The sequence below is a fragment of the Ochotona curzoniae genome, unplaced genomic scaffold, assembly GCF_017591425.1.
Source record: "Ochotona curzoniae isolate NIBS_2020 unplaced genomic scaffold, NIBS_Ocur_1.0 contig_21, whole genome shotgun sequence".
Lineage (NCBI taxonomy): Eukaryota > Metazoa > Chordata > Mammalia > Lagomorpha > Ochotonidae > Ochotona > Ochotona curzoniae.
This window is the reverse complement of record NW_024465322.1, coordinates 5,304,268-5,317,174: the sequence shown is the minus strand read 5'-3', so window position 1 is coordinate 5,317,174 and position 12,907 is coordinate 5,304,268. Positions and strand designations below refer to the sequence as shown.

Sequence of the window (12,907 nt, the reverse complement as noted above, 5' to 3'; positions counted from 1 at the left end):
TCTACTGCTAAATGCCCACAATGACCAGAGCTGGGCCAGGCTAAAGGAAGGAGCTGGGAACTCCGTCAGGACGTCCCACGTGGGTGGCAGGGATCCGGGTATTTGAGCCATCACCTGCTGCTCGCCAGGGCACACATTAGCAGGCAGCAGGAACCGTGAGGGGAGTCAGGTTCGAACCCGGCACTCCCATGGAAGATGTGGCCGTACCAAGTGGTGTCACAACTGTTGGCCCAGACACGAACCCTAAGTGTTACTCTTTATAGTTGTTCTCTTGTAGAATAATGTTTGCATCTTCATTTAACATACGTGTTTGCTTATATATCCACAATGTTTTAGAGAAAGCATCCCACTAATTGTGTGAACTCTTGGCTGTTTTTGTCTGTCACGTAGTCACAGAGATGCTGGTTAACATTCTGAACATTTGCTCTGATGATGAACTCATTTCTGATGAGGAAACAGAAGGTAAGCATTTCTTTGTTGGAACTAGAGAAGTGTTGGTTCGGATTTTAGTTCATTACAAATCATTTCTCTGTCTTACTATAAAATGTATTATGTTCATGGCTAAAAATATGTAAAATTTGAAAAACGCATGAGATGATAAGAAAAGCATTAGTCATCCATGCTCCTGCCATCTCATAAATGTCTGTCTACTCAACATCTTGATATATGTTGTGTTAACTTTCTTTTTTTTGCATAAATTTTTCATCTTTTTTCAACAAAAATGAGGTTCATGTAATGGTATCACGAACATTTAACTGGTTTTTTATTTCCATATACTGGTTTCTAATGGTTACATAGTTGTCCATGTTGATTACCAATACCATTTACCATACTGTTGGATATTGGAAATTTTTTTTTCTTTTAATATTCATTTCCTTTATTCATCTGTAAAACATGGTGACGTAGAAGGAGAGATAATCCATCTGCTGGTTTGCTCCCCAAATAGCTGCAACAACCTGGTCTGGGCTAGGCTAAAGCTTGAAGCCAGGAACTCCGTCTTGGTCTTCCAGTGTGGGTGTCAAGGGCCAAATCTTAGACCATCAGTCAGTGCCTTTCCAGATGCGCTAGCCAGGAGCTGGTGGGGCAGCCACAACTTGAACCTGACTTTCCAATAAAAATTATAAAAGTAATCTTTTAAAAGAACCGTCATTGGGGCCAGCACAATGGTTCAGTTGGCTAATTGCTTTTGAGTGCCTGCATCCTATATGGGTGCTGTTTGTGTCCTGGCTGTTCCGTTTCCCATTCAGCTTGCCTGCTCGTGGCCTTGGAACAGTTGAAAATGGCCCAAGGCCTTGGAACCCTGCACTTACGTGGGAGACTGGGAAGAAGCTCTTGGCTGCTGGCTTCAGATCAACTCAGCTCTGGCCATTGCAGCCATTTGTGAAGTGAACCAGTGGATGGAAAATCTTTTCTCTCTCTCCATCTCTCCTTTTCTCCATGAATTTGTCTTTCCGATAGAAATAAATAAATCTTAAAAAAGAAAAAAACTTTCGCTAAGGAAATTACCAGGAGAGTAGAGAGTGAACTGGCGTTGTGTTCACAGCGGGTTAAACCGCCACCCGGAACAATGACTCCCTGTTCTAGTCCTGGCTGTCCCACTTCTGACTGCTCTCTGCTAAGGCACCCGGAAAGGCAGCAGAGGATGGCTCCCGTGCTTGGCCCCCTGTGCCTGTGCGCGAGATCCAAATGGCAGTCTCAGCTTCAGCCAGTCCCAGCTCGAGGTACTGAGCCTCTTGGGAAGTGAGCCAGTAGATAATCATTGTCTGTCTCTGTCTGTCTCACCATTTGTCTCTGTCACTTTGCCTTTCAAATAATAAAATTTTTATTGAAAAAGAGAGAGATACCTGGGAGAAGCTTGAAGGTTTGGGAAGAAATGAAGATTTCTAAGAATAGGAAATCTGTATGCCAATCGAAAGACTGTAGGCTTTATCAAGCAGTAATGATAATGATTTGGGGTTCTAAAAAACCTAAGGTGTGTAGTACTTGTGGGCTAACTGGAGCTTGTTAGCGCGTGACGGTTGAGCCTTACCCGAGCAGGGAGGGGAGGAGTCCGTTTCCATTCTGCTTTGCCGCCTGAGAAACCTGTGCTGTCCCCAGGGTCGCCTGCCAGGGGGTGGGCGTGACGCAGGTATGCCTGGCCGGGTGGAGCTTCGGTGCTTTGGCAAATGCAGCAGGTGTCACGCATTGAAAGCCTGTGGCAACCCTGGGTGGAACAAATCTGTTGGTACCATTTTCCTAAAACCTTGCGTTTATTTTTTGTCTTTTTGGTAATTCTCAAAATGTTTCAAGTTTTACGTGGCTGTAGCGCCCTGTGATTAGTGAAGACCTTTGGTGTTGCTCTTGTAAATGTGTTGGGGCGCCATGAGCCATGACCGTGTGAGACGGTGGGCTCAGCTGCTGAGTCCGGCATGTGTTCTGAGAGATCCGCCAGCATCACCGTCTCCGCCTCTGTATGTCACGAGGTACAACAATATTGAAACTCGGCCAACTAATAAATCACGGTTGGCTTGATTCCAGTAGAAAGCTAGATGTGGTTGAGCTTAAAGAAAATGGAAAGACAAAAACCAAGATAGGCTTTGAAAAAACGCTCGTGCCAAACAGCCACGTTGTAAAAGCAAAGAAAAAAAATATTTATTTATTTGAAAAGCAAAGTGGCAGAGCGGGAAAGAGCTCTTCCACTTGCCGGTTCACGCCCCAAGTGGCCACAGTGGCCTGTTCTGGTCCAGGCTAAGGCCAGGAGCCTGGGGCTTTGAATGGGTCTGTTATGTGGGTGGGACCCACGAGCTGGAGTCACTTTCTGCCTTCGCAGGAGCCCTGTTAGCAGGGAGGTGGATCAGAAGCCGCAGCCAGTTCTTTGATTGTTACTCCAGACTGGGATGCAGGCCTTACAGCCTAAGCTGCTGCGTCGTGACGCTGGCCCCAGGAAAAGGTCTGGAAGAAAGTCAAGTGCAGCTCCAGCGAACACATCAGTGATGAGAAAGCTAAGCAAATGATGCAGAGAAAGTTCTGTTGCCCTGGATTGAAGGTCAGATCAGCCAGGATATTGCCTGAAGCCAAACCCAAGTTCTGAGCAAAGCCCTAGGTCTTCAGTTCTATGAGGAAACTGCAAAATAAAAAACAAGAAGCTAGCAGAAGTTGGTTCCTAAGGGTTAAGGAAAGAAGTGCAAGGTGGATCAGCTGGTGCTGAACCGGAAGCTGCAGCGAGCTGCCCGGAAGTCTGGCTCAACTCATGAGTGCTAGTATAGCCCGCCTTGTGGGGAACTGTTTGAAGCGTTTCTTAGTGCTGTCTCTTGAATATCTCTGTCATTAGAAGTCATAGCCAAAGCCAACAAGGCATGAAGTGGTATGATCATACCAGAGAAATATAAGAGGCCATAAATTATTAGAACAGCACATGCATGTAAAAAAAAAAAAAAAGCTCTGGGTACAACGTTCATATGTGACAGTCATCGGATTGAGCCTAGCGCGGTAGCCTAGCAGCACTCTCTAGACTGAGAGTGTGAACAAACTGGAGTGGGAGAAGATGCTTTCACAGAAAGCCCATTCTCCAGCGATCCAGAGAATGTAGGCCCGCAAGGTTGGGGCTGACACCTCACCCACAGAGGATGGCCAAGTCACTAGCAAAAATGTGTAAATATGTTCAACGTCAATGGTGGCCACAAGGAATGCAAACGGGAACCACAGCGGCCTGCCGGCACTCCCCCGCCGGCTTGGCTAAACTTAAAAGGCAGATCGCAGCAATGCTGGCCACACGGGCAGCAGAGGGACACTCACACGCAGAAACAAACTGGGACACCTGCGCGTGGTTCATTCCAAGGGTGACGCAGGGTCGAACATCCCATTGGGAGCGTTTTCATCCCAAGCGTGTGCCTAGCAGACGTGTGTGTGTGTGTGTGCGTGCGTGTGAGAGAGAGAGAGAGAGAGAGAGAGAGAGAGAGAGAGAGAGACCTGTGCTGGGACATTGAGAGCAGCTTCAGCCCAGGTGACCGCAGAGGGTGAGTGGGTCACAGAACCCGACACTGGGAGGAGGCGTGACGTTGAAAACGCACTTCAGCAACAGGAGTACGTCACGTCAGGTCAAGGAAGTGAGATTCAACAAGTACGACTTGTTTAGCCCGACTCCATGAAATTCCCAAACAGGGAAAACTGTAGTGCTTACGATTAAAGCACATCAAGAAAACCTATGTCACTGAAAGCGTAAGAATGATTCTGTTTGGAAAAGAGAACAGCTGTTAGGAGGGGCCCTGCCGACAGTGTTTCGTTGATTGCCCTCAATGCTGGTCAGATGGACATTTGCCTTTTAATAAATCAGTGACTTACGCATTTGTGTGTGCTTTTTTCGATACGTTTTTATTCATAATAAGTTTTTTAAAAAAGCTGTATCCCTACCAAAAACTGATGAGATTTTTGTAGGAATTTTTGGAAGCTACGAATACAATGCTATTAGCTGATTGAGGAGAGCCAAGGCCCAGCTTAGCAATGCAGAAAGCCATGTCCCAACAGGGAGGCCTTGCAACGCAGAGGCTCCGCAGCACCCGTTGCTAGAATCGGGACAGGCTGGAAGGCGTGGAGAAGAGAAGTGAGAACAGCCAGCCTCCCACGCGGACTGGGTGGAAGCCGTGGGCTGAGCGCTTGCTGGCCGCTTTGAAAGCAAACCCGCAAGCAGGTGAATTAAGTGGCTGCAAACACAGTTTCCTGACGAAACTGGAACTTCTGTGCGACATACCAGCTTAAAAAAAAGAATTCTACCCTGAGAAATAAGATAGAGAATCCATAATGCGAAAACATAATATGCTTATTACATCTGTAAACTTTCTGCTCCTTGCTTTGCTACAAACACCCTCTTCTCTGGCGCTGTTTCTGTGGTTTGCACCGGCGCAGGCAAGGCTGGGTCATAAAGGATGTGAACTAACATGAAACTACAAACCTACACTTTGAAGCCGTGGAAGGAGCTCCTGGCCCGGGTGTAGACTTAGCCCTGCGTGCTGGTACCAAGGTTGTCTGTCAGGTGCCAGGGAGACTGCCAGCATACTGTTCTCATTGCATTTCACTTTGATTTTTTTCCCTCTTTCATGTAAACTTAGTTCTCCTTTCCCATTTCTATCTTCATCTCCCTGTTGCTTGGTGTCTCTTCTCCCTGAAGATCACTACACTTCAAGCTTTCAGAAAGGTACCCAACAACAATAGCAACAAAAACGAAACTTGCTAAGAGCTTTGTCCCTGCCTGTCCTGCCGCCGCCTCACCCTGAGCTGTGTCCCAGTCGGTACCTGAGTCGTTTCGCATGGCTCTCCAGCCTCCCTCTCGGTGCTGGTGTCTGACTCCGACTCCGCATGCACCTGCTGCTTGGGGCAGCAGGATGATGGGCGCTGGAGGTGAGGAAGGAAGGAGCGGCCACGTTTCTCCTGACTTTGGAATGCCGTCACTTGGTGCATGCCTGGACCTTGGCTCCTCGTGCGCGGGCCATTTCCTGATTCTTAGAAAACAAAACCACAAGAAGCCATAAAATTTTGCATTCACTTTTTCAGGGATGCTTCTTAAAATGCCTCACCCATCCTTCTAGCTTGTACTGCACAGTCGTCAGTAGCGCTCTGAGGAGATAGCTCACCCGTGTTAAGATGCGTAGACTGCAAGCCGCCCTCACTAAGTTGAGGAGGGCTAGCAGGACGCGTGGTGTTGTCACGCCGAAGACAACTGCTCCAGTGACCCCCTGCCGCTTGGCGGGCCAAACCCTCATCCTGAGGGGCCCACAGCACTCTCAAAAGACATCTTTGCCGTAGCCTCTGTCTGTGTGAGGTTTGTTTAATGTCCGTGTATTTCCTGCTTCGCTGTGTCCAGTTACCTCCAAACCGCGTAAATCCACAGTCTGCCTCCTCTGTGATCCCTCCATTTTTCACTTTATCTTTTTTCTTTCTCCTGGTTGTTGTTTGTGTGTGTGTGTGTGTGTATTTTTTCTCTTGAGCCTTAAAACTTCCTGGAATTTTTCTTGGTTTAAACAGACTTAGGCTTTGATTTCTCTCTTTTTTTTTTTCTTAGTTTCTTTCACCTAAATCAGAAAACACTTCATCCTACGCCCCCCCCCTTTTTTTTTTTTTTTGTAAACCGGCCTGTTGCCACATTCCTTTAACTCATGATGCTCTCTGTATTCTCTAAGGAGGCACTGCAGTTCGGAAAGAGATCATCAAGAATAAAATCAGAGCCATTGGAAAGATGGCGCGGGTCTTCTCGGTCCTTCGGTAAGGATAATCCGTAACTAGTACAGCAGGAAGGAGTTTCGGCCTTCGCCTAGAAGATGCTTTCAGGACAGTTTTTCTTTCTGATTGTAGTGTGGCACTCCAGATGTTCAGGCTGCGTGTGGGGTGTGTGACATGTACATCCTCAAGTGCCTGAAAGCCCACTGGCCGACCTGCCCGTGGGCTGCTGGAGCGGCGTGAGCGTAGCTCCTTAGCGTTTGCATGTTCAGATTCCGGCTGGACTTCTCAGCTGTGCGAGCTCATCTCTGGGCGTTAGCTTGTTTGTCTGGACACTGACCTAACAGGACCTACCTCGTAAGAGCGCCAGGTAGATGACCTGCAATGAAATATGGGAACATTAGGAAAAAACTTCCTTTGCTGAGGGCCCCTAACTGAGAAACAAGAGCTGTCTGCTTGTTTAAAATGGAAATGTTTACAGAGAGCATGGCTTTCTCCTTGAGCCACTGGCATCTCTTAGCATCCCTTCCTTAAGTTGGGGAACAGGTTGGAGGCAGGAGAACGGCCCTTCGTGGCTTTTTTTGTTTTTGTTTTCTGTCCTGAATCGCTTTCTTGAGTATCTTTGCGCTGCTGAGCGGTGGTCTCCCTGGCACTAACCCAGGGCTTTGGTCTTGCTTTCCAGGGAGGAAAGTGAGAGTGTGCTGACCCTCAAGGGCCTGACCCCTACGGGTACCCTCCCCCTGGGCGTCCTCTCTGGAGGAAAGCAAACCCTTCAGACGGGTGAGTACTCAGATGCTCCTTTTGTGGAAGAAGCGCTTCCATGCCCAGCCGCCCATGTAACATTACAAACCTTGGCTTCCTTCCATGAACTCCACGAAAATAATGGGATGGCCCACCTGGGGTCGGGGAGGAGTAAGTCTGGACCCTGACTTAGGCGTAGTAAGGAAAGCAAACTCCTAACAGGAAGCATGCGAGTAAGCGTTAGGGCCCTTCAATACAACACACGGAAGTGTTAGCTTTAATAATAATAATAATAATAAATTGAATCCTCATAAAATTTTTTCATCATGAACATACATAATTAAGAGAAAGAGAAGCAAGCCACACCCTGGGAGAAGACTCCTGCAGTGCATGTCTGATAAAGAATTTATATTCAGAATATATAAAGCACTACAGATCAATAATACCAAAGCAATTCAAAACGACCAAATGACGCTGCTCGAAAAGCACGTTGAGAGGGCCAAGGAGCATGTGAAAAGACACTAAGGTGGTTATTTTGGGGGGGAAATGAATAGTAAAACCATGGTGAAGTACCACTACGTACATACTGGAATGGCTTTAAAAACAGAAGTAGTAGTCCGACTAAACCAAATATGAGTGTGTTATTGAAGAACTAGAGCTAAATCCATTGCTGGCGGGTTGGTGAATTGGTTCATCCACTCTGTCAAGCTGTTGCACTAAATTTCATCCATCCTGTCCCCCAGCAAGCTCGCCTCTGGAATATTCCCAAGGGAAATGACTGTTCTTACTGCTTTGCTTGGTAATTATCGAGCCATTGTGAGAACAGCTCTGACCAAGACATTTTAGAGAAAATGGAAGTTAACATGGGTGAAGAAAAAAAGGGACTCTCCTAGAGCAAACTTATTTGAAAAATTTTTCAAAATTTACTGGTCCACACGTTTTTGTTTAAATTATTTTTTATAGACCTTGAAAGATCACAATTATAGATCGGGATCAAGTAATCAAGAGTTTTATGGCTGTGTTATTTGGGATCTTGTTTGTTTGTAATTCTTGGTCATTTTTGGACTGACTGGAATATGAATGTTTGCAAGAATAGGAGATTGTTTATATTTACAAAACCGATGGAAGATTTCAGGACTAGAGAAAATAAAGCGAAAGTTGGAACCAACTTTTCAGAGCTTGCTGTGCGCTCTGACTGGCAGGACCCAAGCTTGTTTTGTTGTTTGCATTGACACAGCAGAGCACTGACTGAAAGAGACCTTAGCACACAGTAAAATAAGATAAACCCACTTGGAAATTGGAGAACAACGAAAACCAAAATTAAAACCAACAGTCAGCCCCACATTGAGCTCCAAACTTCCTAGCAGCCAAAATAAAGAGGGAAACTGAGTAGAAAAAGAAATTTGCAAAGTTATAAGATTAAAAAAAAAAGATCAGATCTGTAGTTATGAAAAGAGCGCATCAAGATGAGAAACTTTGGCGCTGTCCGTGGGCCCTTCAAGAAAGTACAGGGACGACCCTATAGAGTGGTGCAAAAGATGTGAAATTGCATATCTCATAAGGGACTGGTGTCTATGAAATACATTAAAAAAGACTTACCACTGAATAAAAAAGAGACCCCCCCCCCACCAGAAAGTGGGTGAGGAGTTTGATTATTTGAATCATTTCTAAACCAGCCGTACAAACAGCACAGGAAAGGATCATTAAACTTCCAGGAAGTACAAATCAAACCAAAATAAGATATCACTTTCTACCCATCAAGATGGCAACAATAACATTAAAGACGGTTAATAGAAATTACTGGAAATAGACTGCTGATGGCAGAGTCAGCTTTGGGAAGCAGTCCAGCGGTTTCTCAAATGAGTTCCCAAATGGCCAGAAATGGAATTCCAGTCTGGGGGTGGGGTGGGGATCCCTCAGAGAAATGAAAACACATCCACACAAATATTTGGCACACAGATATTCACGGATGACCCAAATGTCCATCAGCTACTTAACAAACTGCGGCATGGCCAGTGGAATCCCAGCCAGCCGTGCTTCAACACAAAGGAAACGTGAGAACGTGAAATGGGAAAGGCACGTGGCACCAAGGCCCAGGTTCTAGCATGACTGCAGTTACATGAAGGGTCCAGAACAGGCGCGGCTCTAAAGAAAGAAGAACGGATAAATTACGAGGATGCGGTGAGGAAGGAAAATGGACAGTGGTTGTGTTGAGCTAGGGGATTTCTTTTTGGGGTGATGAAAACATTCTAAACTTCAACCGTGGTGATGGCTGTCCCGCTCTACCATCTTACCCAAGTGGAATGAGTAGCACGTGGATTCTGTTGAAGTGAAGAGAATACTCGCTGCAAAAGGCAGTAGTTCTAGGAGCGCCCAAAGCAACGTGCTATTTCCTGAACTCTTCACTGGACCAACATTTCTGTTAGCACACGGGTCCTCCCACTCCCGACGGAAGGCTCAATGAGGTCCTGTGAGAAGGCACTGCTGCCATTTGTTCCATTCCAGGGGATGAGAAGGGATGTGGCTTTGCTTTAACAATGCCTGCAGCTGGTGGACCAAAGCCAACACTTGAGACGTTGAGACCCAGCACACTGTTTTCATCCTGGAGCTTTTTCGTTTCTCCTCTCGTGTTAACATGCAAAAGCCTCAGAAGCAAGGCAGCTGGCTGCCCGTTTGTCCCTGCTGCCTTTGAAAAGAGCTCACCACTGGATGAACTAACTGGATCCATCTTGCTGCATCCTATCCCCTTTTCCTACGTTCGAGTGTTGGCTGTCTGAAAAGGCAGGCGCAGGGTTTATATCGTGGTGCCAATTTGCTCCTTTCCCCTTGACTGGGGGAGAAGAGGGCTTTCTTAGTCACAGCAAGCCTACACACACACACACACACACACACACACACACACACACACACACACACACCCCACACACACACACCCACACACACCCACACACACCCACACACACCCACACCCCCCCCCACACACACACACACCCCCACACACACCCACACACACCCCCACACACACACACCCACACACCCCCACACACACACCCCCACACACACCCCCCCACACACACCCCCACACACACACCCCCGCACCCACACACCCACCCACACCCACACCCACACCCCCCCACACCCCCCCACACACCCCCACACACACACCCCCCCACACCCACACACCCCCACACACACCCCCACACACACACACCCCCACACACACCCCCACACACCCCCCCGTGGGCCGGAAGTGCCAGCTCGGCCAGCTCGTGCTCCACTCCCAAGCAAGAATCAATCCCTCGCTTCAAACCTATTTCTTTCTCTTTCCGAAGCGCACTGAAAAAAATTAATTTCACAGGTCACTTGGCCCTCGCCTAAGTCTCTTGAGAGCCGTAATTGTGATTGTGAATAAGATTTTTCACTAGCACCCAGCACCTCATTTAATTCTGTCTGAACTATTACAAACCAAAAAAATTGGATGTTGGATTATTTGTTAGGACAAACTGTTGTGATAAGTGGCTCTCAAGGCATAAATAACCACATGGCATAGCAAGCTAATCCTCCACCTGCAGCAGCAGCATCCTGTACGGGCACTGGTTCATGTCCCAGCTGCTCCACTTCCCATCCAGCTCCCTGCTCATGGCCTGGGAAAGCAGTGGAAGGTTCCCCAGGTCCTTGGGCCCCTGCACCCACATGGGAAGCCTGGAGGAAGCTCCTGCCTCTCGGCTTCAGATCAGCTTAGCTCTGTCCTTGGCAGTCACTCGGAGAGTGAACCAGCAGATGGAAGATCTCTCTCTCTGTCTCTCTCCCTCTGTAATTCTGTCTTTAAAGCGAGCTAACTAAAATCCTGAAAAATAAGTAAAACGAAGCGAAAATTTCCCCATGCCGTCCGAGATGTTAACAATATTAGAAACTTTCTCCACCTCCTGTTCCCACTCCTGATTTAGTTTCTTGCAGTGATCCTGGCCTTGTCTCTAGCCGCCGGACTTTGATAACGCATGTGGGTAGGTTCGGAGGTGGGGATTACGGCCGTGCAGTGGGTTACTCACTCTTTTTCTGTCTTCGTTTTTGCATGCCGCTGCTCCTGCCCTCTCACAGCCACAGTAGAAGCGGTAGAGGCCCAGGAAGGTATGGCCGTATTACTCTGATAGTTGTGGTCATGTGTCTGTCCGCTGGTTCTGGAAAGTCTCCTCAACGTTTCCATCCTTTTGTTACTGCGTCACCAGAACTGTATCTGTGAGCAAATGTTCACAAAGCAAGTGTGTTCCTGTGTGTCCTGTATTTGTATTCACTTCAGTGACCTTCACCACTGCCGAAGTGTCTCCAGACTCCGTCGGAATGCAACGAATGCATCCGTTGGAAGCTGAAGCAGCTGGTCCCAAGGGGGTCAGGTGGTTCAGTCCTGAGTCCCCACTGTGTACTAGATAAATCCGTTGGATGCCCCCTGGGTGACTCTAAGTGGGCTCAAGAACAGAGGCAACAATACCCAGGAGTTGAGTTTGGTTCATTTCCAAGGCTACCCTGGCGTAGTCAAGGTCAATTGTCTGTTTCTATAGAAACATTGCAGGAACGTTATCTATGAATCAGTGGGTGAACACCATTGGAGCGAATACATATATGTTATAAGTTGATTTGGTAAAGTGGCTCAAACTAGAGGAGCTTTCCTTGATTGAGACAGAAGGAAAATATCTACAAGTTATCCTGATGGTTTGTAATTTAACATTCAGCTCCTGGTTACACATGATAAAAAGCTGACCCAAGCCAAAAGACTAACTCTGCTGGCTTCTGTTTAGTTTTGTGATCAGCGTCATGTCTGTGTGTCCAGCCACGAGTCTGTGTTTCCACGTGTTCTCTTATTCTCACGCTGCCTTGTCTTTCCCATTGAACGTGTTTCTGGCCCCCAAGAGCCTCCTCCTCAGATGTGTTGGCACTAAGTGCCAGTGTGCTTGTGCCATGGCTGTTGGTACTGACCTTTCCTAGAGCCTGAGGAGGCAGCAGCTTGGTGAGCCAGCTCCTCCCTGCCCTCCCGGGATAGGTGCTCCCTAGCCAGCCTCTCTGCATTCCCTCTAGAAGGCCTCCGTGTGCTCACAAGAAACTTGGCCAAGCCTCTTGCCTTGCTGCCTAACTGGGTACTTGCGCCCGTTTCCCGTTTCTCCATAGCCATCCGAGGGCTCTCGAACAAGATCCGGAGTTTTGAAGAAGCCCGAGGTCTGGACCGAATCAATGAGCGGATGCCGCCCCGGAAAGATGGTGTCCGCTCGGCGGGGCCAGGGAAATCGACAAGCCCCGCACACGCGAACACGGCGCACAGGAGCAGCGACCACGGGAAGAAAGCCCAGTAGTGGCCCGGTCCTGCGGTGGCACAGCTGGATTCAAAACCTAAGAACAAGCTTCAGTTATTTATTACTGGAAAAAAACGAGACAATGACAACTCAAGACAAACCTGGAGGTTCATTCAGATTCAGTCGGCATTTATTCTGTAAGGAAGGTGACCGTTTTGTAATTTCTTTTAATTTATGTTCAATATATATATTATATATATATGTAAAGTGCATCTATTTTGTTTTGCCGTAATTTTTAGAGACTCACGTTGTTGGCAATGTGTATATGAAGTCCTGTGCTATTGGGGGGGGGACCTACCCCTAATAAAAGGGCCTTGGAAACCTCATTCCTGGGTTTCTGACTTGAACTGATCATGGTTTTTAACTCCCATTGTTTTTTAAAAAGTTAACGTGCTTCTTTTGAGACTAATAACTTTTTAAATACAAGAAGGTTTTTTTCCTTGTAATTTTTTTTTCTTCTCTCCCTGCTGTGTTTTGCCACTGAAGAAACTGCTGTTCCAAGTCCGTCTCAGATGTGGTTATCTTTGAATTAATACGTGAATAACCCCGATGATGTTAGGGGCCACGGGGACTGCTTTTTATAACCTTTTTTTTTTTTTTTTAATAGACTCACAGTTCCTTTGAATATATTACAG

The 12,907-nt window shown here is 47.2% G+C and overlaps 1 protein-coding gene across 1 annotated transcript in view; it reads left to right on the top strand.

Annotated features, from left to right (window-relative positions):
* PPP3CC (protein phosphatase 3 catalytic subunit gamma) overlaps positions 1-12,684 on the top strand; it is a 59,507-nt gene extending 46,823 nt beyond the window's left edge. Inside the window, exons 10-15 of the mRNA XM_040971261.1 lie at positions 391-462; positions 5,144-5,170; positions 6,153-6,234; positions 6,872-6,969; positions 11,029-11,058; positions 12,091-12,684. Coding sequence (XP_040827195.1) covers positions 391-462; positions 5,144-5,170; positions 6,153-6,234; positions 6,872-6,969; positions 11,029-11,058; positions 12,091-12,272 — 491 coding nt within the window. The 3' untranslated portion in view covers positions 12,273-12,684. The remainder of the gene's footprint in view (positions 1-390; positions 463-5,143; positions 5,171-6,152; positions 6,235-6,871; positions 6,970-11,028; positions 11,059-12,090) is intronic.
* Positions 12,685-12,907: the final 223 nt, after the last annotated feature.